Source organism: Neodiprion fabricii, chromosome 4 (genome assembly GCF_021155785.1).
Source record: "Neodiprion fabricii isolate iyNeoFabr1 chromosome 4, iyNeoFabr1.1, whole genome shotgun sequence".
Classification (NCBI taxonomy): domain Eukaryota; kingdom Metazoa; phylum Arthropoda; class Insecta; order Hymenoptera; family Diprionidae; genus Neodiprion; species Neodiprion fabricii.
Window position 1 is genome coordinate 3829749 of NC_060242.1, and position 27037 is coordinate 3856785.

At 39.9% G+C, this 27037-nt stretch overlaps 4 protein-coding genes across 58 annotated transcripts in view; 1 reads left to right on the forward strand and 3 right to left on the reverse strand.

Annotated features, from left to right (window-relative positions):
• Positions 1-741: 741 nt before the first annotated feature.
• LOC124180469 (lipid storage droplets surface-binding protein 2-like) lies at positions 742-3894 on the reverse strand. The gene is made up of 4 exons (XM_046566057.1): positions 2917-3894; positions 1915-2236; positions 1585-1831; positions 742-1200 (listed from the first exon to the last, which is right to left on the reverse strand). The coding sequence occupies exons 2-4, from the start codon at positions 2224-2226 to the stop codon at positions 938-940; spliced, it is 822 nt and encodes a 273-aa protein (XP_046422013.1). The 5' UTR covers positions 2227-2236; positions 2917-3894; the 3' UTR covers positions 742-937.
• A 314-nt stretch (positions 3895-4208) lies between these two features.
• LOC124180468 (lipid storage droplets surface-binding protein 1) lies at positions 4209-9279 on the reverse strand. Of its 5 annotated transcripts, none has more exons than XM_046566052.1 (8): positions 8973-9210; positions 8775-8904; positions 8202-8387; positions 7162-7357; positions 6896-7077; positions 5718-5975; positions 5005-5115; positions 4209-4869 (listed from the first exon to the last, which is right to left on the reverse strand). In XM_046566052.1, exons 2-8 carry the CDS (start codon positions 8901-8903, stop codon positions 4741-4743), a joined length of 1191 nt encoding a protein of 396 aa, XP_046422008.1. In that variant the 5' UTR covers position 8904; positions 8973-9210; the 3' UTR covers positions 4209-4740. The 5 variants fall into 5 exon arrangements, with proteins under 5 accessions (XP_046422008.1, XP_046422010.1, XP_046422012.1 ...); XM_046566054.1 differs by having other exon boundaries at positions 7162-7354; positions 8973-9206; XM_046566056.1 differs by having other exon boundaries at positions 6896-7357; positions 8973-9279.
• A 1132-nt stretch (positions 9280-10411) lies between these two features.
• Positions 10412-19356, forward strand: LOC124180461 (protocadherin Fat 4-like). Of its 2 annotated transcripts, none has more exons than XM_046565992.1 (33): positions 10412-10492; positions 10839-11022; positions 11127-11276; positions 11361-11617; positions 11739-11828; positions 11915-12055; positions 12441-12560; positions 12632-12707; positions 12785-13065; positions 13249-13422; positions 13493-13686; positions 13787-13991; positions 14066-14235; positions 14306-14466; positions 14551-14716; positions 14842-14995; positions 15074-15215; positions 15302-15496; positions 15581-15699; positions 15790-16017; positions 16125-16256; positions 16338-16455; positions 16534-16637; positions 16716-16953; positions 17027-17199; positions 17301-17402; positions 17468-17663; positions 17744-17853; positions 17922-18088; positions 18170-18373; positions 18446-18604; positions 18687-18792; positions 18878-19356. In XM_046565992.1, exons 2-33 carry the CDS (start codon positions 10956-10958, stop codon positions 18977-18979), a joined length of 5001 nt encoding a protein of 1666 aa, XP_046421948.1. In that variant the 5' UTR covers positions 10412-10492; positions 10839-10955; the 3' UTR covers positions 18980-19356. The 2 variants fall into 2 exon arrangements, with proteins under 2 accessions (XP_046421948.1, XP_046421949.1); XM_046565993.1 differs by having other exon boundaries at positions 10421-10492; positions 10899-11022.
• A 2047-nt stretch (positions 19357-21403) lies between these two features.
• LOC124180462 (calcium-activated potassium channel slowpoke) overlaps positions 21404-27037 on the reverse strand; it is a 110534-nt gene continuing 104900 nt past the window's right edge. For 35 of the 50 annotated variants that reach the window (XM_046566017.1, XM_046565999.1, XM_046566011.1 and 32 more), the window contains 6 exons: positions 26793-26858; positions 26562-26698; positions 26372-26484; positions 25569-25730; positions 24711-24804; positions 21404-24231 (listed from right to left, as the gene is read on the reverse strand). In XM_046566017.1, the coding sequence (XP_046421973.1) occupies positions 24151-24231; positions 24711-24804; positions 25569-25730; positions 26372-26484; positions 26562-26698; positions 26793-26858 (653 nt within the window). In that variant the 3' untranslated portion in view covers positions 21404-24150. The remainder of the gene's footprint in view (positions 24232-24710; positions 24805-25568; positions 25731-26371; positions 26485-26561; positions 26699-26792; positions 26859-27037) is intronic. The other 15 variants (XM_046566036.1, XM_046566034.1, XM_046566047.1 and 12 more) reach the window with 1 other exon arrangement.

A 27037-nucleotide genomic window follows, 5' to 3' on the forward strand; every position in this document is an offset into this window, starting at 1 on the left:
ACAATTTCGAACACAAATCTGCATCTGGTATCAAAAATACACCCAAGCGCAAGAGTCGGCACAAAAATGCTTATCACTCTCACTGTTACAAAGTGTTTCCACAATGCGGAAGTTGAAATTTCAAGTTCTATAGCCCATTATCAGGCCCTCTGCCTAGAGATGCCTATCAGGCTCTATGTAAATTGGAGCCTTCACCATAAGTGGAAGCTTAGTTTCAAGGTAAATGAAGATAATGTCAAATGAGAGATTTTCATTCATTTCTTTACCTACACCAAGCGATTTACACATTCATGTAATCCAGAGTCACAATACCAACGCATGATCACCATATTCATGCAGCTTTTCAATCACACAAGTCACATTCACAAGAAAGTCTTTCACACATCTCTCGTTCAACTCTTTTTCCCGAAATATCACGCTGACAAACCGAGTGTAAAAATTGATATTAGCGCAGTTCGAAACCGTTAGAAAATTTTGTAAAAGTCAAATCTGTTCAGCCCCGGTATGATTGGGGCCAGGAGACTTTTTCTTTTACCATTGATCCGCTGCCCTCTATATTTAATAATTATTTACTGATTGTTACTTGAGGATCGCAAAATATACTTTTAAAACAATATTCTCCCAGTGAAATAAATCGTTAACTTTTGATTATTGTAATTACAAAAGAACAAAGTACTCGGTTTTACAAATTTGATCACCTCATCTTAAGACTATGATCAAACGGAATAACAACAACAGCAATTCATGTGAAATGTAATGTATGAAATATAATCGTAGAGTAACAGTAACAAAGAGACAAATGTCACATTCATATTCTACATTAGTTGATGCGAAAATATTACATGAACAGAAAACATCGCTCTAAGAAATTTCATTCAAATTGTAATCATTGGCCAAGGAAAAATAAATGTAAATGAAATTTAAAAATAAATATCAATTATAAGGATTTCCGGGATGCAGTCTTCTTCTCTCCCTCTTTTGGTCCCGTCATCGCCTGGACTTTGTCATTAATGGCGTGGAGGTACTGAGTCAGATGCAGAATAGTGACAATCTGACTCACGTACTCCCTCAAATCGTCGGTGCCTAGAGTTTTGAGGCGCTGGCTGATACTCAAGTAAACCCGACGAGCAGCCTTGTTGGATAGACGCCCGACAGTCTGTACAGTATGCAGTAATTTATCCTCTTCCAACGAAACCGGAACTGAAATCATACGGGGAGATACAGAAAAAAAGACGTTAAATAAATATAATCTAAACAATATTGGACCGTCGAAGAAACGAAAAGTTATTACTGACACGGAGAGTATGAGACCTTCGGTACACGAATCGTGCTGAAACTTCTATGGAAGTGTTTCTTTTCTCCAAAATACGCAGAGTTTCGAAAAGTAAAGTTCCGATAGAGCAAAATTTCGAAAATTGATCTTTCGTCAAAGCTTGATTTCTTTACGTTAAGTTTCGCCATGAAAATACTTGGAATTCGGTGGTTTCGGAGCTTTTCTAGTTCGAAATTCAAACTCCACCCCAATCTATGACCCGAACGTCCGATCTTCAAATTGCGAGTAACTATGCAGACGTGCAAAATCACCTGTATCCTCCTCCTCTCCGGAAGCCGGAAAATAATGGTCGATCAACTTGTCGGCAACCGCAGCGGTGCTATCAAATCCCTGAAGCGCCACTGTCCCAATCTGAGTCCCAAGAATGTCGTTCGCCTTGTTCCAGCTTAAGGTCTTCAGGCTTACCGCTTGGGCCGACAAAACGTCGTTGACGTATGAAATCCCAGAGACTGCTGGCTGGACGGTCCTCTTCGCGAGTCCGACAGCGGATTCGAGGATCTGGAAACGTCGAAAACGGGATGAAATATCTCGTTAAAATTATTTGTAAAGAAGAAAGGTAGACTCGAGTTTTTCGTATTTACCAGTTCGGGCTTCTCCTTTACAATTGGAACCTTCTCTTCGATCTTGTCAAGTCCTTTGCACAGCGTCTGGTCAACCAGGTGAATCGAATTCTCAAGCCTTTTCGCGATCGGTGCTGCAATCGGCACCGCCTGGGTCGTTGCGTTGCACAGCGACGCCTCGGCACTCGATAGTGCCCAATACAACAGCTGGTTAGAATCCTTAACTCGAGAGTACGTCGATGCCGACTTGGTCAGCGCAAACTCGACCATTGGCAGCCCCAAAACCCGGTTGAACAATTCCATTTGAGGTAGCTGAACCGTCTCGGACGCCATCGTAAAAGTGCTAATCAGATAATTTATTTTATCCGTTAACCTGAGACTTGCCAAGATGTCACATCACACATGCGATTGAGAACATTAGTGTTACGGTGTCGGGTCAGTATCTGTATACACCCTCTGCCATGGCACATAATATTTTCGAAAATATTTACAATATACGACTTATACGTCACGTATTTTAATACGTGTGATTGCGCGTACACGCCGATCACAGAATTTACGGAGAAAAACAAAGTCTGACTTTCGGATAATCCTCGTCTCGTATCAATAACACTTTCGTTAACGACTCTCGTACAAATTTATAACGAACGTATTCGTTAAAGTATAAAATCCGAGGTGTTCGTGAATCTGCTTCGAAGGATCGTTGCGATTTTGTGAGAAATTGAATTGCTCATTTTTTCAATTCATCTCTAACATTTCTGCGCGGCAAATAAATAAACGGAGAAATAAACTGGTGTAATAACGATACAGCGGACCGGTAAACTCTGATTTGAAGGAAGGAAAGTTGTTGGCGAGTTGAAATAAAAAAATAAATAAAAATAAAATAAAACGACAAATTTCTAGCCTGATAAAGACCCTTATCCAGTACGTTAAATCACGTGAACTGCATACTCACATCCATGCAATATCAGTGATTATATTAACATCGAATTAAGGCGGTACGAACCACGTAGCGGTACTTACGTAATGCGATACGCTTTAACGAGGAACACGTGAACAGTATCACGACAGCACGGAGAATACGAGGGGCTCGGCACTCTGTACGTTTATAAGATGGAACGAGCATGCGCGACAACGGATAGAATTTGAATGAGCTAATCAGAGAACAGACCGGGGCGATCCTTTCCAGCGTTGCGGTCGCTCAACAGTTAACAGGTACAAAGTTCGACTCGTCGGGAAAGACTCGGGGACAATACGTGACCGGTGTTATCGTCCTCCACCACAAGACGTCGCCGAAGTTGAGTTAGCCAGCGGCGAATCTGTGTTGGAAATAATTTCATTGCTGCGCAACACTCGTATGCGATAGCGGAAACCTAGACACGATTATTCTGTCTGGGCTATTTAAACCCGGAGTACGAGTCTTACAAAACCGAAAAGAGTCGGGTCTCCGACTCCTCGGTTTGGAGGCGAGCCTTGTTATCAGCCGTGAATTCCGATAAACCGTGGACCTTTCAGCCCTTATCAATACTCAGAGATTTATTGCGTATTAGACGACATCTCGGCCTTCTTAGATGGTTACAAAGGTCTGGTATTAGAAGCGAGATTCTAAATGATCTTTTTAGAAATTGTCGTGTTTGTTACATATACGATATGTTCTTACATCTGGAGTTTGGAAGGTACGGAGTGCAGTTATACCAGTGAAATTTATCTGTAAACAAAATGAAGCAAGGAATTCGATTTGTCAGTTATTAGGATATTGTCACGTGTTAATGAACCGCTTATTCGGAACGTTGGGGAATTGGTTTTTGATTCAATGCACGAACGTGATAGAAAGGCGTTCTGCCCGGATCGAGTTTTACAGTCAGCATCGCATTTCACTGTCAGGATACGCCGGATGCGGTTGAATGTGTATTTATATCAGGCAAACTGAAAATGGTATTGGTGTAAATGGATCTCGCTATCTAATGGACAAAGTCTGACGCCTGGATAAATACGTACAGGATTACAGGCATGACAATGTATTGCAACCGTCGTTTTAGCTCGACAATTCGAACCGAAGGATGAGTCAGGCAAATTCTTATCGTAATGATACAAATGTATAAATCCGTCTGTCCCAATTCGTCAAAAAAACAAAATAGAATGTACCAAATAAAAAGTAAATTTCGTGCAAGTATTTATTCTCAGTCCCCAGCGATTTCAATATGCCCATCCATTGTGTGCACGCTAATTTTTTCCGCATCTAAACAATATATTTAATTCACAGTTTCCGACAATAAAGTAAAAAGAATGAAGAAAAGTAAAAAAACCAGAACGTGTTGCAGTTTTAAAAACGACGTTTTGACGTCTTGCATTTATTGATTAGAATATGCTCTCGGGATATTTTACTTAGGGTTCGTTATCTACTTTTTACCCCCCTTATATTAGTATCTGCTACGTATCTACGAGCTATTCATACGCGTAGTTGATAAGATTCAAGTGAGTGGAAGCTCGTGTAGCAGAACTTCCACCGCTCGAAGTATCCACAGTCACATCCATTGACAGATTATATAATCGTGAGTCAAAGGAGAAACCGATTATAAAAAAAAGGAGTGTGAACCCTCAGTGATCTATAGCTGTGTGAAAAATTTTCTGTGAAACTAAATTACAAAATCCTGCAATTTCGTCCTTCAAAAATATCCTTGAGTATTATGAATAAATCAGCGCAGCAACATAAAAAGACAACATAGTAACAGCACTTCGAAATAAGCCGGAGGATTTCAGAGAGGACAAGTGTCTTTCCGAAATCCTTGGCGTCAAATTTTTGAATAAAGAAAATTTTCGACAAGGATGAATCTGCAGGTCACGATACTACTCGACACCGTTGGCCAAAACGTCGGTGGTAACGATAACGTGATTATTGTGATTTTGCTGCCGGTTTTGAGCGTTCACCACCTTTCCAGAATTCGGACGTCCAGCCAAAAATGCTGCGAACTGTTCCTGTCGAACAAAGAAAAGAAATTAGCAGAATGAAACAGGATTATAAAAATCTGTACACGAATCTCTGACTTTCGAATTATACAATCGAGAGTAGAATCATTTATACCGCGAGTCGTTTGCAGCAATCTTACTTACCAGTGCAATGTTAGTCGTAGAACCGTAAAATTGTAGAAGCCTGAAGATGGCGGCACGGATGGCAGAAATCTGAGGAAGAGGGTTGCTGCGGTTGTTGGTAATCGGTAACATCTGAATAACAATAAATGAACGTCCACAATCAGTTCGAAAATATACCAACGGCTTTATCGTACTGTACGAAAATACGATTGATAAGGTAGCTTCGAATTTACGACTCTGTGTGATAATATGTGTATAAGGCAAACCTTTCACTGAAGGCTCAATGGCTGATTATCGTCAAGCCGATATGAGCCGTGTTTTTTCACCTGCAATTAGCTGAGTGACTCACTTCACACTCAACATTCCGAGACCAGGGAGATCTGAGCCCCTCGGAGGGTTTATGATAATAAAAAACACAGCTTTTTAATCGGAAGTAAATTTTCTAGCAAGCTTCATTGACACAGACAGAACAAACGGAAATTAATCATACAGACATGCACGCACAGTAATCCGCTCCGCAAATTTCCCCGAAATATTTTTAATTCAAAGCGTTTTTAACGTCACGATTTACTATTAACGAGTTGTTCCTTCTTTTTTCCTTTCGATTGTTATTTTCGTTTATTTTTCTTTTTTTTTATTTGCACTGAAAATTACTAACAAATTGTATCATGGCCGGTTAAACTATGGAATAATCCGAAAATAGACCTACACGATGCTTAGTTATGGTATTTCACCTTGACCGTGGCTTCAACGGCATCTAGAAGCTGATGCGAAGTCCTGACTAAGATTCGAGCGATTCGTCGAGGCGCTCTCGACGCAATTGTCGCTGTTCCGTTAACGAGATGAACGACACGGCGAGCTGATTCCCTGGTCAAAAGAACCAGAAGCTGTTCCAGGGTCGCAGGACGGGCCTGATTTTCGGGTTCAGGAAGACTGAGCGACTTCCACAATTCCCGGGCCTTCTGAAGCGCCAATATTGGGTCAGTTGCGACCTGCAATTTTTCAGTAAGCATGTTACGTGTTGTTCTTTTCTCCGTCGGTCACTACCGCCAACATTTGGGGGTGAAAATCCCGAAAGACCAAAAAGTCGACTGGTCGAAAACCCCAAATTGTCGAATTACAGATTTTAAAACAACGAATGATCAGCGTACCGAAGTTTGGATTTTCGATAAATCACCCAGCTGTTTCCCCGAAAATTCATTTAACCGAACGCTCTGTTATCAAAGAAAAAAGTATTTTCTGAACAGTCGTCATTCCTAATGACCAAATCACAGTATGTGGAGATACAGAAAAATGAAAGTTCCAAAATTAAAAATTGAGAACGGTTGATACTTTGAACAACCGCAAAACCGATAAAATTAGTTGGGGAAAATCAGAGTTGAGAAGGGGTAAAATTACGATCCGCAAAATGCAGAAGGGCCAGAAAGCCGAAAGGCCGCGATACGGTTGTCACAGTTACGTAGACTTATGTCAGATTTCACCATACACCGACCATCGAATGCTTGTGGCGTTGCAAAGAACATACGTGTTTCTAACGTCGTCCAGCCTTTCGGCATTTCGGCCATTCTGTCTTTAGGGGGTTTCGGGATTTCGACATGTCGAGTCTTTAATCAACGGTTATTTATAAATTCGGATTCGTAGATTTTCGACAAAGGCACGAGTCTGACGTTTGAAAAGTCGACGTTTCGACTCTTCGGTATTTTCGCAATTCAATATTTTACCCTTCGTAATCTCGATCATTCTCGAAAGAAAAATGTCGGTATAAATTAATTTATACATTTTTACGTTTAATGTTTTCGTATTCTCGGTCTTTCTAAATTTTTTTCCGCCGGTAGTTTGGCTTTCGGGATACCGTCCCGTCGCATTTTTGCACCCCACCCCTGCCGATGCTTCCTAAATCGTGGTAACTCACCAACTCCGCGACGTATAGAAGGACGTGAATGCACTCCGTTCCTTGCTCCTTAAGGGCGCGAGCCTCGGCGAGGGTGCGACGCGTCAGCCGACGCTGCAGCTTCCTTGAGAAACGGGCCCCGTGATGTATCGTCCTTGCCGTCTTGCTGACCCCCTCGGTTGGGTCGTTGCGGTCCGAAGTGCCTTCAAGCAATCGTAAAATGTCGCGTTGAACAGAATTTCCGCGATCACGTAGCCCTACGACTGTGCTGCTGGTGGCATCCTTACCGTCTGCCGTCTTGTCCGAGGGGTCAGGGGGCAAGTAGCGATCGACGTACTCCTCGGCGACGGTCAGGGCGCCGTCCAGCCTATCCGCAGCACGATTAGCTGCGTTACTGCCCATCTGCTTAACGCTTCCAGCCCGCATCAGCATTGGTTTGACCAATCGTTTGCTCACGAATTGTTTTGTATTGACGTACATCTGCTTGGAATTTCAGAATTTTATCTAACAATAGTATGGTTCACGCGACTCCTTCGCCCCATTACCGTACGTAAGGTAACACTGGTCAACAAAATTTCGTAACACCGAAGGTGCTCGCTAATTTTCAAATACATATATATATATATATACCCTCGTTATATAATCATATTTATTTTCATTCGATCGGGTATAGTTTTTGTGTTACAGATACTAACGGTAAAATTGAATGTTTATCGTGTTGACCTACCTTTTTGTTTGATTCAAGGTGTTTTCTTATTTTCAAATTCCAATTACTTAGTTACAGTGAAAGCACCTTCCTTGTTACAAAATTCTGTTAACCAATGTACCGTAACGATATGAATAATCTCATTTACGTACATAAGAACTGTATTTTTGTAAAAACTAAAAAAATCGTATCACAATAAAACTATTCGTATCTACAACATTCTAATATCAATTCTGCTATACTAAACCTTGTTTCTAACATAACACTATCAACCGTTTTCACGTTACATACAAAAGGTAAATGTTTGTCGACCAGTGTAATATTTTCTGCGACAGTGCAAAAAAAAAAATTAAAAAGACCTTCTACGTCCTACTATTAATAATTCTCTTTTTCGTACTCCGCTACGAGAAAAAAAAAGTTGCAAACCAGACTTTGACTACGTGAAGTATCGTGAGCACCACCGTGGCAGAGTCTTTTGCACCACGCGTATACGAATATTGTTATCTCGATTGTTATTCGGTATTCATCGCTGGCTGAGACATATTGTACAAAGGACCGCGAATAATGAGTTGGAATCGATCATGAGCTATGTCTCTCTTTATTCATTTTGTTTGATCTTACGAGCTGTGGCGGTAGATTCAACGCCGGCACTCTCTGCTCGACGATGTCTATCCCTTTGCAGAGAAACTGATCGATCGTTGATATCGGTCCATTGAGCACAAGGAGAGCCGGTTTCGCCGAAGCCGTTGCCGCAGCTAGAGATTGCTCGGCAGTATCGAGGCTCCAGTTCACGAGAGAATTCGAACGCTGTGGAGCGAGAATTGCATATATGAATGTGTTTTGTGAAAGGGGAGGGTATCGTTGATACAGAGACGCAGTAATCCGTCTTGCCTATGACTTGACAAAATACCCCGTGATATGAAATTGTCGCAGTTAGAATTTTTACTGCGGCGTGTTGTGTTCGTACTTGGCAGTCGGCGATACTGGTATACAACATATATTTCAAAGAGGGATATTTACGACTTGTGCAACTGGTCAAAGTTCAAAAATGCGTCACGGATTAAATATAGCTTGTAGGAATATTTTAACGCTAACTGTATCATATAAAACGAAAACGTAATACGGGAAACTGTGAACTCATTAATAATACAGACACTAGAAGTAGAGTAGAAAATATTAGGCAGGATCCTGTACCTTGATCCTGTGGTAAACGTTTCCGGCTATGTTTATACCGCTTTCGACGATCGGTAGGCTCGATATTTTAATGACCGACTCCAACTGCGATATTTCGGAGTGTCTCCTCCTCACATTTGGCCGGGTCATCCTGCGACACGATAGAAAAATTTGATTCCACGACGATCGAATAGTTGGCGAAAAACGAACGATCCTTACCTGCAGCTCGGAACGCAACTCTGGAATCCAGAAAATACCGCTGAGGCTTCTCCGAGGGTTGATCGTGTCGCACGGACGAGAGACTTGCGTGCAACTGCAGAACGAGGGGACGTCGAGCAGCAGATATCTCTTTGGTTTGACCTCTGACCGTTGCCGATTAAATGGTCCAGCGCTCTAGATGTACGCGCGACGATGACGCCCGAAGGCTCCAGCCACTTGTGCAGGCATGCGAGATTCTCGTTGAACTTGGGAAGGCAACGTCTTCTCCTCTTTGTGTCGATAACTCGTTCGTCGATTACAACCAGCAATCAACGAGAGGTTAAAAGATCCTGAAAATTGTTGTACTCTGCTATCTGCAGCAGGCACATACTGTGCGTATTACATCTGCATGTCCGTTTACTGTTCGTCGATTATCTCTGCCGGTTGGGCTGTAAGTGGTTTTGTTTAAACGGATATCACGAGTTGCGGAGTGGATTCGAGTGGGTGATTTGCCCGATGCAAAAAAACACCCTATCTCTATACTTGAAACGCTCCGTCACTGTCGTTTGCAAACTCGACTGTGAAAAGCATTTGTAAACATGGTCGTTGGGCTGGTAATTCCGAAACGATTAACCGATTGCGCCCTTTGTTTTGGACTTTCTTATCTAACTTCGGACTCTTGTAATCGGTCGGTGAATCGGGGAAGAGTCGTGAGCAGAATCAATCTCGTTATAAGCAGATGGAAAAATATACGCACCATGACGGACTAACGGGGCCGTTTAAAAAAAAAAACGCGAAAGACGGAAGTTATCACCTCCAGACGTTTTAATGACAACACAAAGTCCAGGACGGCGTATTTCTGTGAACAATGTTCTTTACACACGAGCTCATAGATACGTTAATTAATATACTTTATAACATCATCACTATCATTGACGAATAAAATATACGCGTAATATACGTAATCGTACTAATTAGCTCGGAAGATTTTCCTCTAACGATCCACTTAATTTTTCCATTCCTTCCCATATCAGAGATCACAGTCCATTCAGGGACTCGTGTTCCGACAATCTGCAAATACATCCTACCGATAGATATGTATATATATAGGTGTCTCATAATTTCATCCATTTCTGAGACTAGTCGAGATTTTTCGAGACGGTCGCTAAATTTGTAATTTTCTTTCAACGAAAACAAGATGCCCAGAATGCCCTAGAATTTGTTCTTCGCGATACTTTCGGGTGAATACGCGCTAATCTCGCGAATCGCGACCGGAACCGCAAGATATTGGCGGCATTCCTACTTTTCGCGGTGCCATTTAGATACTATAGATAAAGTCCAAAATAATATTCCCCTCGCCTTGGAATGATATCATCCATATCAATAATCAGCGAACCCATTATCGCTGCTTTGTTATACGTATACGTTATCTTTGGCACCTAGTGAACATGAGCGATAATATTGCTAGTCATATTTAAACTGCCAAAGTATTTGGTGTATGGGTTATTTCCTCTGCAAAATTTGGATACGTTGATTAGAAGGTGAGGAGTTTCTAAGTGCATTCTACAAGTGCACAGATAACGGTCAACAGTGCCGTTATAACGGAGTAAATAATAAAATATTGCAACAAAACGGTGACTTATGACAGATGAAATATGGAATCAGTCAACTTATTGCGACATGCTGTCAAATGCATTCAGTAGAATTAGATTTATAGTTTTTATTCTTGTTTCTCTTCGTATTCTATTTTTTTTTTTCTTCTTCTTTTTTGTTTCATCAATCATTCGCGAGATAAGGAATTTTTAGCAGATTACACTGCGAACAGCAGTGCGTCGGATGTGCAGATAATTTTTTGATAAGAAACTAAACTGTACCGTAAACTTACAGGTACGTAATACTCGCTAAAAACTGAGTTTGCGAACTTCCATCACTTGATTTTTTTTCAAGTGAGGTGACGACATATGCGCGATACAAAGTTCTTCCAAAGATCAGTACCAAAAGACCATGGCGGCCGAAGTGTGTCTCGGTCTGCTCATAAGCCTCGCATTCTGTATTGGAACAACTACGGCGTGTGAGTCTTCTTCTTTCTCACTTGATTGTAACGTCGCATTGAGTGACGTAAAAATCCAACACAAAACCCGATCGGTAATCTTCGTAATATTCTCGTGTCCACAGCTGACTGGAGCACTCCACCTTTCGTAAGTCCAGACCCCATCGACGATGCGGTTACCTTCTCAGGTTACAGTTCGACTCAGTCTCAGACGAACATTCTGCTGGACGAAGAAGTCAGCTACAATGTAACGATCGCACAGCTCGCTTATACAGGTTACGACCGTTCCCTCGATGGATCCAAACTTGTTTGGTAATGTTACCGAATCACGCAAGGTTGATTTCGATGGTCTTTCGCAGGAACGGACACACCGACCTTGGGGAGATTCGAGAACAGCAAGAGTAACCTGCTCCTAGGAGCCGTCTTCGAACAGGACACAGAGGGTGTGTGGCAGCTAGTAATCACCGAGGCCCAGGACTACGAAACAGAGGCGATGCAAAACTACAGGTTCTACGTTGTCGCTGGCGAGGAAAGCCACAAGATCGCTCTCAACATTCAGAACATCGATGATAACGCTCCCGTTATACAAGCTGACGGCACGAGCTGCTCCGTCGAGGTATCGTCTGAAAATGCAAAATTTACGACGAGGTGATCGCCGATACAGACGCGACGATATCAGTGACGTCATTTGAGGCCCAACGCGTGATTAGAAATAATTTTCACCCGATATTTTACAGGAGAATTGGAGCGGTACAACTAACTGCTCGTTTCTGGTCACGGATGCCGATGGGTGGATAGACGAAGTCACCTTTGCGATAACCGCGACTGTGAGCTTTCGTTCTTAATTAAGTACCTCGGTTTGTTGCATTTTTCGAATCTCTAACGCAACCCTCGATATTGACGTTTGTTGCAGCCAACAAGTGGTACAGGTATGTTCAGTATGGTGACCGAAGCAATCGCATCGACAACCATGCAGATAAATGCTTACTTGCAAGTTGACGAAGAACTTGACTACGAAACTATCACCATGTACCTGCTGGTTATCGTCGCAGAGGTGATTATCTATCATTTATATTTTTTGCTTCGATCACTATTTCGGGATGCTGTTTCAAATTGTAGAAGAAAATATTTCAATGTGGAAACACCTTTTTCCTGTGATTATTTTCTTAGTTTATTCGCGTGTTTTTATTGATCTGAAACTCGATCAGCTCTTATCCGCTACACCGTCGAATCACGCTACGTTCTGCTGTTGATATTAATTTACCGATGCGTCTAACAATGGACGGGTATTTGAAACCTGAAGCTCTAGTTTTAATCGATTAATTGATCATAGTCTATTTTTACTTTTACATTGCGGTTGCAGCCGTGTTATTTGTTCACGTTTCAATTGTTCTCCACTATCATTATCGGCTTCGATCAATGATTAATATGTTTAACAGGACGGGGCAGGAAACCAGGGCAGTGCTTCTTACATCGTGCAAGTTATTGATATGCCGGATGAAGCACCGACATGGACGAACATATTCTCTGCGGCAAATATTTATGAGAAATCGACGAATGTGAGTAAAACGGTGATATCTAGATTTGAATTAATCTCGCGGGGTTTTTATAAAGACATCACTTTCCACAGTATTTTGAAGTGTCAGCCATTGACGGTGACATCGGAATCAATGCGGATATAAGCTATTCGATCACCACAGCCGACGGTAAGTTTGTTCCATAAAATTCCACGTTCCGAAATTATTCCCAAGGCGGGCAAAACGTTAGATACTCTTTATCCCAGGACAAGAAGAGTACTTTGTGGTGAATGCGACGAGTGGAGAGATCACGATAAATCCAATTGACCGGGATACTTTGGCGACTGAAGTATTCAGGTTTACCATAGTAGCCTACGAAACTCTGGACGAGTCCTCGTCGGTCAATTCCACGATCATCATCATCGTCGAGGATATAAACGATCATACGCCCGAAATTGCACCCGACGAACTATCCATATCAATCCTAGAGGAAACTTATATGACCCTTTCATTCAACGAGTCCATCACAATCACAGACCCAGATCTCGTAAGTTTTGCTTCAAATCAACGGTACCAACTTCAAATTCAACATGTCATTCGTTGATTTCAAACGACTGTACTCGCAACTATGATATTATTATTATTATTATTATTATTATTAAGAATTACTATGTTCCTTACAAACTATTTTCCTGCGACGTTTTCATCTATCAGCGAGCTTTTTGTACAGGCTGAAAACGCTCAGTTCACCGTAGCGCTGACAGATGAGTCAGAGGTTGGATGGAGTTCGGCATTTTTGATCATACCAACGAGTGGGTACCAATCCGGTGTTTTCACCATATCTGTGTCAAATTCATCCGCGTTAGATTACGAGGATGAAGACTGGAGGAGCATGACTCTTCAGGTAGGACGCAGCTAATTTCCTGTTAATTATTAATAAAGAAAATAGCCTATACACGCACAAATTTTAACAGATCGTCGCTACGGAAGTGGCAAACACTTCTCACATTGGTGTAAGAAACGTAACTATCGAGCTGATAAATTGGAACGACGAATACCCGATATTTGAAGATTCCGAAATGTCGGTAGAAGTTGCCGAAGACGTCGAAATGGGTTACTACATAGCCAGTATGCTTGCGACCGATCGCGACGTCGACGATAACGTTACGTTAGTATCCGAATGATTACGTATTAACAATTTTAATCAACAACTGGTTAAGCTCGGACAAATCTCATGACGAAATTTTGTAAATTCCACGATGAAACAGACACGCGATTGTATCCCAGCGGACCTTGACCATCGACGCGGTAACAGGGAACATCACAACAGCCCAGGACGCAGCTTTGGATTACGAAACTATCCCCATCGTTATTGTCCAGGTCACAGCGACCGACCTTGGGAGTCACGTTGCTTATGCCACCCTTACGATAAATGTAATTGACGTGAACGACGTACCGCCAACGCTTACCATGGTAAGTGGTCTGTGGTGCTTGTTACCAGCTTCAATCCATCAATTTCGCAATAATTAATTCTTTTTCACAATCAGCCAAGGACCAACCCGACAATATACGAGGAAGGGGATACCGGGGAAGAGGTGAACACAACGATCACCGCGACGGATGTCGACACTGACGCCTATCTCGTCTTCAGTATTGACTGGGACAGCTCGTACGCCTATAAGAGTGGCGTTATCGTTGACGAAGACGTTTACACGGGGTGCGTGTTTTAGTATATTGTAAATAATGAATTAATTGTAGCGGGAATTTTTACGGCATAAAATTTATAGGACCTTGGAAATTGAGACCTCTTATCCAGAAAACAGCACCCTGTATGCCGAGGCGACGTTGGTGGTGGCCGGTAGACTAGACTACGAACAGTTTGACGTCATGTACCTCACGATTATCGTCACCGACGAGACGACGGTCCATAACGACAATTACACCACTGGTAAGCCGATCATCTACGAGTTTTGCATCTCCACTCCCCTCTTTGTAGTCGGATTCCTGATTAACAAGACTCTAACCTTCGTAGCGTTGCTAACCCTCCGCATCCTCGATATAAACGATAACGCTCCGATATTTGACGATTATACCGCAATGAGTGTTACTGAGAACCAGGTGACTAACACGCTGATTGGTAACGTTTATGCAACGGATGCTGATGGCTCTGGATACAACACTGTTACGTATTATATCGTGTAAGTCTTACCACTCCCACGAGTGGGGTCTTCGAAAAAAGCTTCAGGTGACACGACGATGTTTCAACGTTTACGCGAATGTCAAAAGGAAATCGATTAACTGATTTTATAACTTACCACCACAGGCCGGCAAACGATACCGCTGAAGATCTTGTCTGGATAAATTCTACCACTGGAGTGATAAGGGTAGATACGGATGGTGCCATCGATGCCGAGACCTACGAATATTTGTATTTCACTGTTTACGCATCCGACAGCCTTTACAACACTTCTCTGGACGTGAGTTGGTGACGATTTAATCGGTACTCGACTATCGCGGTATTTAATTTCTCTAATGCTTTTGTAATACGGTTTCAGATCGAAATATACGTGACAGATTTGAACGATGAGACACCTTATTTGAACACTGACGAGTACAATAGCACGGTATATTTGAGGGAAAAATCGGAGAGTGAAACTGAGATAATGACTGTTTTTGCCGGAGATGACGACAGAACATGTGAGTTTAAAATTCTCGCGCATTAAATGTGGAATGCTTCGAGAATGGACACTTGATAATTATTCCTCGTTCGGGAATTGTTACAGCTCCATACAACAATGTATCCTACCTGATCAACAGTGATTACAGTTCCCTATTGCAGTACTTCAGTATGGGGAAATACACCGGCCTCCTAGAGGTGTCATTGTCTGATGGATACGAACTCGATCGCGACTTTGGAACCTCGAATTTCACGGTCTATTTGGTTCTCAGAGATAACTACTTGGACGAGGACGTGACATGTGCGTACAGAACAGCCTATATGTGACTCCTATTTTCCAGTTATTTCGTCATAGTTTTTTGACATTTAATTAACTGCAATTTAGGGAATTCTAACTCAATAACGACAAGCGTCAACGTTATCCTTACGGATATCAATGATCAAATCCCGGAACTTCCTGACTTGTCTGATCCCGCGGCAACCGTTTCAGAAAGTACCGAGGCTGTAAGTCTATTTTTCATGTCACACGGTAGTATAAATTTTCGATTACTTTCACAGAATTATACTTTAACGCAGTATTGTAAACGCTTTTAGGGCACTCTCGTTCTGACCGTAGTAGCCGAGGATTACGACGAACCAAATACGGATAATACGAGAGTATTTTATGAGATACTCAGTGTCACGCCTGAAGATAATTCCACAGTGTTGGACGATGATTGCGCCGTACCGTTCATAGTTGAGACTCAAAATCAGACAACTGCGTTGATATATGCGAACTGCAGTTTAAAAGGCTACTATGGTACCTGGGCTGTTGAATTATACGTAGGTTGAAAGATAATAGAATAAATTTGCACCCTTCAATGCATTTCGATTGGATAGATCACCCGCAGTCGGCAATAACTGGTTAAAATAATAATTTCCGATTACAGGCCGAGGATTTAGGAACTGATCCTTCCTCGCAAAACGATACCAGAACGTACAACATTTACGTCGAGGACTACAACTACAACGACCCAGTTATAACTTACCCGACTGCCAACAAAAGCATTCGACTCAGCCGGGTACGTATTCGACTGCTGTTGAAACACTACAGTTTCATAGTAATATAAATAAGTAACGACTTTTCCTTTTCACAATACCAGACTCAAACGGCAAATTCACAACTGTATTCATACGACCTCAGTTATCTGAGTGACTTCACGGCCACTGATGAAGATAGTGGTCTCAGTGGTACCGTCACCTTTGCTCTCACCGGCTCGGGTAACGATTATTTTTCAATTTTTCTTACGCTGGCGATAAACGTACTACCATATGCATAAATTTTAAATCACGTTACAGACACTGCCATTGAATACTTCACTCTTGTATCAACTGGCACGTATACCGCTCAGCTTCAGCTTTTAACGGTACCAACCGATCTCGAGGATAATTACACTTACGAGGTATGCCAAGATAAAATGATGCCTGCACTATCAAGATATGATGAGTAATTTTGTGCGTCGCGTCTTACCGATTTATAGATCGAGATATCTGTCACTGATGGTGGAACTCCGAATCGCACAACGACACAAACCAACACGGTAATCTTCATTTCAACGGAAGGCCCCGAGTTTTCTGAAAACGATTGGACCGTCTGGTTCAAAGAGAATACTACTGGCGTGGGAACTTCGGTCACTATACCGGAAGCTACGGATATGGTAAACATCGATGCGGACGAGGAAGACTTGGTCACCATCTACTACTACTTCACTAGCGAAGGTGACGATTCGGTGTCAATACCGAACTGAGACCGCCAAACACTCTCACGACAATATTTCCTTCCGATTTACAGACGGTGACATGTCGTATTTCAACTTGGATTCGGAAACAAGGAACATGACCTTGACCACCGCGTTGGATAGGGAAGAACAGGAAACTCTTTCACTGTTTGTCGTTGCGACAACAAGCAGCGAAGGAGTTCCCGAAAGTCCACGTGAGGCTGCCACGTTAAACATCACCGTGATAGTGAGTCTTAAGGGATCCGAATTTTAATCTGATCCACGAAGATGTTATTCAATTTGTCTTTTCGTTTTTTTTTTTTTTTTTTTTTTCTTTGTACATTTTAGGTGGTCGATGTGAACGACAATCCTCCCACTTTTGAAAGCAGCGCTTATTACGGTGGTGTTTCACCGGAAGACGAGGTCGACAAAGTGATTCTTACCGTCGTGGTAGGTGATGAGGAATTGATTTTTACATTTTTCGGGATTGATTCTCACTTCGATTTTTCGATCAGGCCACCGATCCCGATCTGAACGAAACGCTGACCTACTACATGGACGACGATTCCATGAGTTATTCAGATGACTCGATTTCCTCCATCACCGATCCATTCATTCTAGACAGTGAAACCGGCGAACTGACGCTCCAGTTTGTTCCGTTGTCCACCATGGCTGGGTACTTCGACTTTACTGTCACTGTTCATGACGCAGGTATTCGTTGACCATCGTTGAACAAACATGGAAGCGAAGTGCGCCATTCCTCTCAATCGATATTGTTATTACTGTTCCAGTCAATAATACCGATACCGCAAATATCAAAGTTTACGTGATCGCGGAGAGCAACCGAGTCGAATTCACCTTCCAAAACACGGTTACCGAACTGACCGAGGAAACGGCCTTCGTAAGTTTGTTATCTTCGTGCATCCGGTTGACAGTATTATTCTCATTCGTTGAAACATCTCGTTTCAGGTGATATCGTCGTTCACCGACGCGTTCGGATACATATGCAACATCGACTACGTGACGAAGGCTCTTGACGATGACGAGGTCACTAGTCTGGACAACGAAACAGTCGTTACCACCCACTTTATAAACGAGGACACCAATCTACCGGTCACGAGCGACGTTATCATCCTGTGAGTATCCGTGATTTATATACTATGCATACCGGAGCGGATGGAATGAGTTTCAGAAACTAAGGATTCTTGCCTTTTCAGCGCGTCGAACGATCTCCAAACCATCACCAACCTGAAGGTCACCCTACTCACCAGATCGCTGATCCTGATCGACGTGCCTTCCAGCAGCTCCAGCACCACTGACACCGTCGAGTACATCATTCAATCAGTCCTCATAGTCCTCTGCGTCCTTCTATTCGTATGCTGCATAGCTCTTCTCACGGCCTACATCATCAAGACGAAACAGTTAGTAAAGAAACGACTTGTAAGCCTCAGGTGATCCCTCTTCACCGTGTCATAAATTTATCCCAATTTCAGGCTGACCGACCGGCTCGACAAACTGGCTGTTACTAACTTCGGCTCGCAGAATTCGGGATTGAACAAGATCGGAGCTGTTCCAATGACGAATAAGTTTGCTTTAGAAGGTTCGAATCCCATGTGGAATACTCAGGAAAAAATGCCCGAGGACAGGATCAGGTAGGATATAATATTACCGGAATAATTGATCGAACTGAACACCGAACGTGAAACTAATTTTTTATTCATTTTCTAATCACAGCCAGTACAGCAACGATTCGGACTTGATCGGGATTGAGAATCATCCGAATTTCTCATACTCCAACAACGGATTTTTAGGGGAAAACGCATGGTCCGAGGGACCGCGGGTAATTAATTGATTCGTTCGGAGAACTCGCTGTGACTTTCGATGCGTTTCTAACTTTACCAATTTTCCATCATTCTCCGTTTCAGGAAAGTGTCAACCCGGTAATGAATCAATTTGAGGCGAGGTCGGACAATCGAATGCCGATGTTTCTGCAGCAGAACAGAAACGTCCCCACGACGGAGCTGTGATAGTATAAGTAATACCCGATGTATGTACATACGATGCATTGATATAAAAAAATAACGTACATCTAAGAGGTGAAAGATTCGGGGATAATGATAATGTTACCTACGGACCTAATAATAGACCTTTATCGTCCTGGTAATAAATAATTAGAACATTCGGATGAAGTATAATACTCTCCCCCATAAAAGTCAATACAACTCTTTTTGTAGTCATTGTAGTTAAAACATTACGGAGTTGGTGAGCACTGGATATTCGTAAAGTGATATACGTATAAGTTACTTGAATACAAAGTAAAATTAAATTCGTAAGACATAATTGTAAATATTGTTAATTTTGAAGCGATGTAAATATTATACACAATATTATTACTATATACCTGTTTTTGTTTTTTCTTAATAAAATTAAATACCGGCGATTAAAATCATATATACATATACGTGTGATTACTTAACGGTGATAAGAAAAGCTGGTTGTTAAATTCAGGCGGGTTGAAAATGAGCGAGAACGCGAGTTTTTTCTTTTTTTTTCTTTTTCTTTCACTTTTTTTTTGTTTCTTTTTCTTTCGTTTTATGTATATAATTATTTATATCATCAATTATAATGAATATATATTTATGTACAATATTGAATCTCATTCTTTAACAATAACATCAACAACATGATTAAACAACGTTCCTCATTGGTACACAAATTGTAAATGTACAGATAAAAAAGCATTAGATGAGGTCAATGAGGCATTGAAGGTGGCAAGCACGCCGCGTGCCTTAATTATAATTCTTTTTTTTTGCATTTTTTTTCATCTTCGTTTTTTTTTTTTAGTTTTTTTCTTTTTTATACATTATTTAATACAGTGACCATAATTATTTATATCCAAATCATTTGTTTTTTTTTTTTCTTTTCCGGTTTTGTTTGTTTGTTTTTAGATACATACGTCATACATACAGGCAAAATGCACCACGAGCTCATAATACACGAGAATGTGAACAAAGATGCGATGAACTTGATTTGAATCGGTGCATGAAATATAATTATCATTAGTATGACATTATTTAATGTTATTATTATTATCGTTATCGTTATTATTATTAATCATTATTCATTATTCTTAGTGTTCTTATTAATATTAATATTATTAAGAGAGTGCGCGAATAAATTATGTACCTCACAACAAGCCAATAAAACTTCACTTTCCTTTTCCCGTGTATCAATTGAATCGGATTATTAATATCTGCAATGGCGACCTCATCCTCCATTGAATAATTCTCAAGAGATTATATTAAAGCATAGGTGGAATCAACAAGGATCTCTTCGCATTAGCGTGAATACGTGAAAAGTTGTTTGCTTGTTTTTTTTTTTTTTCTTTTTTAATTTATTTCAAACGACATCTTATACTTTCCATACCACGGGTGAGTTATTTATGCAATTGGCAATAAAACCAAATAACGAAGTGAGAAGCGAACGTATCAAGTATAAGGTCAATTTATAGTGCCTGAAAATCAATGCCCGACACGTTTCACGGTTAGACGTGACTTGTTTTGGCTGGTTGTAAGATACAAAATTGTTCATTTGTAAAATACTAGAACCACATGTCATTGGAAATTCAATGTTAACGATTTGTGTACGTAACACTAATGCGTATGAGGTGATATAATTCGATTAAGATAGGGAAAAAACAATATATATATATATGTAGCTATCATCTTTAAAATAGACAATTTATTTGGATCACGTGTTTACTCTAATTTTTTTTTTTTTTTTTTACATATTCATCACGACGTGTCACTTGTGGAAAAAAGGTGAAACAACGTTTCGCGACCTGCGTTTATACACGAATAAAGAATTGTTGAAAAATTCTACTAATGTAATACATGTGCTGAATAAAAAGAAATAGAATAAGAATAAGAAGAAAACAAAGACAAGCGCTCCGCTCTGTCCATTGCACGGATATATTTAACCAGGTATCACATTGATAATAATTAACGTCATACATATCTCGCAAAGTATAGCGTCGCTTATTTTTCCCTTGTCTTAATGAAACCATATCGTTATGTGAAATTGTACATACATACATACATAATGATAATATGAACTGCAGTGGCAGTGAACAGTGCACGTGAATATTATAATTGCGGCGGCAGCAGCGGTAGCATTCAGCAACGACAGCGGCAGCAGCAACAGCGCAGTTATACACGTTAATACACGTTATACATAATATACGAACACGGCAGCATCTACCACAGCTAGTTGTCTTTTAATCGAAATGGATTTCATTTAATTAATTGTTTAAATCGTTTATTTTTTTTTTTCCTTTTTTTTTGTTTTTTGTTTTTTTTCGCTCCCCCTCGTCTTTTCTTCCTCCTTGTTCATTCGTATTCGCAACTTATCTTTCTTTCCTCCTCTTCGCATCGTCGAGTTATTTTTTCAACTTGTTTTTTTTTTTTTTCTTTAGAACAGCAACGCAACGGAGGGTTAAATTTTCTTCATATCCTCACACGCACACGCACGCACGCACTCGCACACGCAATCTTTCTATCGTTGATTCCGTCATTCATTTCGGGCGCCGTTTGCGATAAACAAGCGAGCTTTTTGAACTTCGCCGAGCGCCTAATACGTTTTACAATTAGGTATATATTCATAAGTTTGGCAGATATATACGTACGTATTCGCTATACGTGTATATACATTTAAACAAACGCACGCATACGCATTTACATGTGTAATTTGTTATTTACTTGTGTGTTACATATTGTGTACACGTATTCGTAATACGTACGTATAGTCGAACCGTTCGCGATATTGACGAGGAAAAAAAAAATATACATACGCGTATAATATACAATATATTATTATAAAAGAGAAGTATGTCGTCGATGAGGGTTTTGTTTTGTTCTTTTTTTTTTTCTTTTTCCTTCCGTTTTCCTCTCTCTTTTCTGCGGGTGATGACTAGTTACAATATTACATATCGATTTACTAAAAATTGTGTGGAAAAGGGGTTTTTTTTTTTTTTTTTTCGTTTTCTTTATATATATATATATATAATAATAATAATAATATCGTATAATTTGTTTTTCACATCTCCTGTACAAAGTTCTTCAATTTCTGATAGTTTTTTTTTTTTTTTTTCTGTTTTGTTTTCATTTGTTCATTAGTTTTTATTTTATTTAATTTTCTTCATTTATTTAGTTTTAGTCGTAAACAAGACACACGAGGTAAGATTGCATTTAGTCCCGCACTTGAGTTCACTTCTTATTAAACATGTAATATAATATAATGCATGTGTGTGTGTAATTATATAACTTCGCAATGCTTGTGGCACATCGTATATATATATACATATATATATATATATATTTAAATTTTATTTTATTCTTCTTTATTTTCCCATTCAAATTCTTTGTATTCTTCTTTTTCTCTCCTACTTATCATTTATTTACCCACGGTTATTGCATACGCCGCTGCGGACTGTGTATGCGTGTGTAATACTCCACACGTAGTATCTTGAAATTTTCTGTTTTCGCTGCAATAACTCATATTATATAAACTCGTTTCACTGAACGCTGTTATTTCATAATTATTACGGCAATTCACTCGATCTCCGAATCACGAGAGAAGGGATTACCGATAATCGGCGATTAAGAACGGAACGAAAGAAGAACGCAACAAAAGACAGAAAAAAAAAATACAACCGAAAGTTGATTTGAAAATATATAAACAACATTTTTACATTAACTTTCAGTCTCGACAATTGTGCATGCGTACTGCAAATATACATGTATACGTACGTACACATCATTACGTAGCTTGTCGAAATAAAATAGTTGCAATTCATCAACATATATTGTATATATACCTGTATAATCTGTTGTAATAATTTTAGCACGGTCTCAGATCTGCCCGTAAATTGCCGATAATTTTATGTTTTATCTACATAATAATTAAAGTATTATAATCATTCTATACACTATTCAATACCTAACTTTCAAATTGTCTTTCTTTCCTTCCTTCTCTTTAATTTTTTATCACGCTGCTTTGCTTCTTCGTTTTCTTTCTCACTGTTCCATTTTTATCTCTTTTTTTTTTTTTTTTTTCTATCGCCACCGGGTATTATCAGTGCAGACACGCGGTTGCAGGTTGTAGCGTTCTACTTAAGAACCAATTCCTCATAGCATCACCACCTTCGTTAGGGTAATTTAAACTAGATAATTTCTCTCTTTGTTCGTTTTTTTTTTTTTTTTTTTTAATTTTTTTTTTTTTAAATCATAAATCATTATTATTATCATCATTATTACTTTTATTCTTCCCCTCCTCTATATTTCTTGCTCTTATCGGTTCTCTTTTTGTTTTTCACACACTGTCCAGTCAACTCATTGTCACATTATTCACCCATTATTATAACTGCTATTATTATTATTATTTAGTATTATCAATATTAATAATATCATTATTATTACTGTACAGCTGTCCTTAGAATCTCGATATCTTTGCGAGACACTTCGCAGCGTGTAGCAGCCCTCGGACCGGAAATACTTTGCCAATAATTCTTCCCCTTCATTTCTCCGTAAATAATAACAAGTAGAAAAATGAAAATGACAGGGAGAAAAACGCGAGTACTTAGCGATGACGATAGAAAATAAAAAACCGTTCAACGTTGATTTCTGTCTACGCTAACGGCGGAAAGGGGGGGGGGGGGGGGGGGGATGACGTGAAAAGAAAAACACTTCTTTTGCGTGACAAGAGAAAATTTTGAGAAAGTAGGTACATACGGTAATAGATGTAGGTATTTTTTTGCGCGAGAAAACCAGCTCCGCTTTTATAACGTTTCAAAGGAATGAGAACGAAAAAATAAATTAATAAATAAATAAAATTATCTTTTTCGTTTTTTGATATAGGTGTGTGTGTGTGTTCTTTTTTTTCCTCTAATTAAACGTTTTTTTCTTTACCAAGTTTTTCAATCATCATCGATGCATGAGAAACACCCTAAAGCGTGGTGAAAACTTAAGACAAATCTAAATATATAAATATATATATATATGTACATATGTATATATGTATATATGTATATATGTATATATGTATATATATGAAATAACGGGGAAGATTTCGACGCGATTTCAACCAGTTTCATTTAGATGTAGGAGTAAGGTCCGTCGGTGAGGGCGCTACACAGCAACAGTCAGGAGGCGTCATCTTTCCCTCGGGCTCCTCTGCTCGGTCTGTACTCCAGACCCGGGTCGAACTGCATTAGAACGAATACCTGCGCGAAAATTGTATTTGAATTTTTACCACCTCAACCAGAGGATTTGATCGACGCTCAAGCGATATCGCACGGAATTTTTTTCGTTTGGCGGATGTAAAGGTCGAATATGTCGACACGATGTAAGTCGAGGGTGGTGATATAGAATTTTGAAAAACCCGAAATTTTATCACAGAGTAATCACAAAATGTGTAAAGGTTCGAAGTATATAGAAAAACAAAATATTGAACAATCGGAATTCTATATCATTTTCACATATCTATTGGTATACTAATACACTTAGTTGAGTATGCTTCGTTTTTTTTTTTTGTATGCTTTTTATAAAAAAGATTTGATAAAAGAACTGATAGAAAATTCGACTAGATTTAACTTGAAATTTTACTTTTTGTAACCCCGCTAGTGATTTTCTTTTCCTTTTCTTGTTAACCAGACTTACTGTGCATTTTATGTAATATATGTATAACATGTAATGTGTTTACCTGATCTGTTGGTAACAGAGTAAAGTCGTCAGGTGGATTGGTGATGACGTATCGTTTCGAAGATGCGTCGCAGGATGAACTCGTGTCGCGAAACCTAAACGCGCGGTGAGGAAACATATGGAAAAGTGTTAAGAATAGCGGATAACGAGGAGTGGTAGTTTGCGTTACAATTCGACAAGCTGAATAATTAACAGTACGGATAAAACAAAAAAAAAAAACAAAAAAATGGAACCAGTAGCAGCTAACTAAAAAAAAGGAAAAAATATGTGTAAAAAAAAAAAAAAAAAACAACAAAAAACTGTTTCAAAAGAAAGAAAAAAAACACAATCAATACGACAGACTAAAGACTAAATAAATTGGCGATCAAAAATTCAAAAATGATATTTTTTGGATGAGCAAAACTTACAAACATTGTTTGTTCGGTTTTTTTCGTTTCTGTTTGTTTTTTTCGTAGGCTTTTGCATTTTCTTACTTTTACGCAAAACTCTGCACACGCGTGTATATCGGTGCTGCGTAGCGAGATGCAAACAAAAACAAATGCAAAATACAAAATTTGTGCGCATTATGCATATATATATATATACTCACAATATATGTATATATACATGTATGTTTTATATACATGTATATATATATATAAAAAAAGATATGAGGAAACAAATTGTACAATACAATATATAGTATAATGTTGACAAAAAAAAAATGGATAATTGTCTATATGTATACGCAGCAGTATGTGTGACATACATAAAAGACGTAACGTATGTTAGACAATATATGTATATATATATTGTGATATATTGTATATAAGAAATAGAAAATCCAATAAATACCATCGAGATAAAAAAAGTCCGGTACCTGTACCTGTACAGACCAATGCACAGCATTCCATACGATTTTAATGCCGCGACAAAGAGGTCGCCGTACTTGCCACCTTCGCCGTACTGAGCCAACGGCCCGTCGTACAACGATATTTGACCCACCCTGCACCGGTCCCGATTCGAAAGACTGTCCGCCGTGCTGAAGAAGAGGGTCAGTGGGAAATGAGTGTAAGTAATAACAGAAGAGACGGGAGAAATTTTACTTTTTCAATACACCGGGATCGTGGCAAAGAGTATAAAAGATCTGGAGGAATACTTTTTCCAAATCTGAAGCGAATCTTTCAATTTTACGACTTATATCCGTCGGGTGGAACCTAATTTACTAACGGATTTGCAGCGGTTGATTTCAGCTCCATTTCGAAATGGTTTTCGGAGGTCCTTGAAATGACAATCCGAAGTTGCCAGAGTGAAAATATCTCATTTCCGACTGAATTTTCTAACAAGGAAGGTGTCCAAGGTCGATCTCTCCGATTTTATTTCTCTGGCAATATGTTACAGTAGACTAAAAATTAAGCGAAACGTATTTTATTTATTTCTTTTTTTTTTTGATCTGCCACTGGACGCTCTAAGGGAGTGAAACCACCCTCCAAAGTAAGGTATGTCAAGGGGCGATTTGGCAGTTGTTTGTTTTTAATTGAGAAAGTTTCATTTTTCGACTTGGGATAACTTCCTTGTAAGTATCTAGTATGTTATAACCGAGAAAAATCACTTGCAGGTCTACAGTGCAAGTATTGAGAAAGTAGATGGGCAACAATGGCTCTGAAAGTAATAAAGCTCCACCTGTATCCTCCTCTGAGCCCAGCACCTTCGGCAAGAATCAGTTCCAACTCGGGAGTCGCCCCTCCGGTGATGAGAGATCGAATCAACGTCAACGCGTTCTGATTGAAGTAGGTCTGAAATGATTCTCGATTTGAGCACCAGGCGTTCGTTTTTTTCAGTAAAAAATAACAATATGTCGAGGGAAACTAACCGTTGACATGAGGGAATCCAAAACGCTGACTGCGAAGGCTGTGCCGCAGGCGAAGGGCTGCGTCAGGTAAAGTTCAGTGTCCGGATCGTCGTCGTCGTCCTGGTCGAGAAACTGGACGTTGCTGTCGTTCACCAATTCTTAAATATAACGGACACGGAATGACGGTCGAATTTGAGTGATCCGGATACGGTATAGAAATTGCGTTTAAACGTTCAGAGTTTCTCAGCTTACCGGTGATCATCGGCACGTTGGCGCCGTAGACGGATCCTCTTCTTTGTAGAACTATCGGACTGCCAACTGGAACAATCGAACGATATTTGAACAGCGCGATTGAGTTCGGAGCACACTTGACGTAACGTCGGATAGAAACGATCATATTTTCCAATCGATCTTGAGCACGGTGTCACGTGACCGATTCAATACCATTTACAAGTATCGGGACAATTTTTTATCGACAGTAAGAATTTGTTTGGAAA

Bases quoted from the DNA above. Each gene is read 5' to 3' on its own strand.
- LOC124180468 (XM_046566056.1), bottom strand. From the start codon at position 8,903: ATGACCCGGCCAAATGTGAGGAGGAGACACTCCGAAATATCGCAGTTG. The intron at 8,388-8,774 runs GTACAGGATCCT...CTCGCTCCACAG, and splicing joins ACGTTTACCACAGGATCAAG to CGTTCGAATTCTCTCGTGAA. The intron at 5,976-6,895 runs GTGAGTTACCAC...GAAAAATTGCAG, and splicing joins TTCTATACGTCGCGGAGTTG to GTCGCAACTGACCCAATATT.
- LOC124180461 (XM_046565992.1), top strand. From the start codon at position 10,956: ATGGCGGCCGAAGTGTGTCTCGGTCTGCTCATAAGCCTCGCATTCTGT. The intron at 16,638-16,715 runs GTATGCCAAGAT...ACCGATTTATAG, and splicing joins AGGATAATTACACTTACGAG to ATCGAGATATCTGTCACTGA. The intron at 16,954-17,026 runs GTGACGATTCGG...TCCGATTTACAG, and splicing joins CTACTACTTCACTAGCGAAG to ACGGTGACATGTCGTATTTC.
- LOC124180469 (XM_046566057.1), bottom strand. From the start codon at position 2,226: ATGGCGTCCGAGACGGTTCAGCTACCTCAAATGGAATTGTTCAACCGG. The intron at 1,832-1,914 runs GTAAATACGAAA...CGACGTTTCCAG, and splicing joins TAAAGGAGAAGCCCGAACTG to ATCCTCGAATCCGCTGTCGG. The intron at 1,201-1,584 runs GTGATTTTGCAC...GTATGATTTCAG, and splicing joins CGGAGAGGAGGAGGATACAG to TTCCGGTTTCGTTGGAAGAG.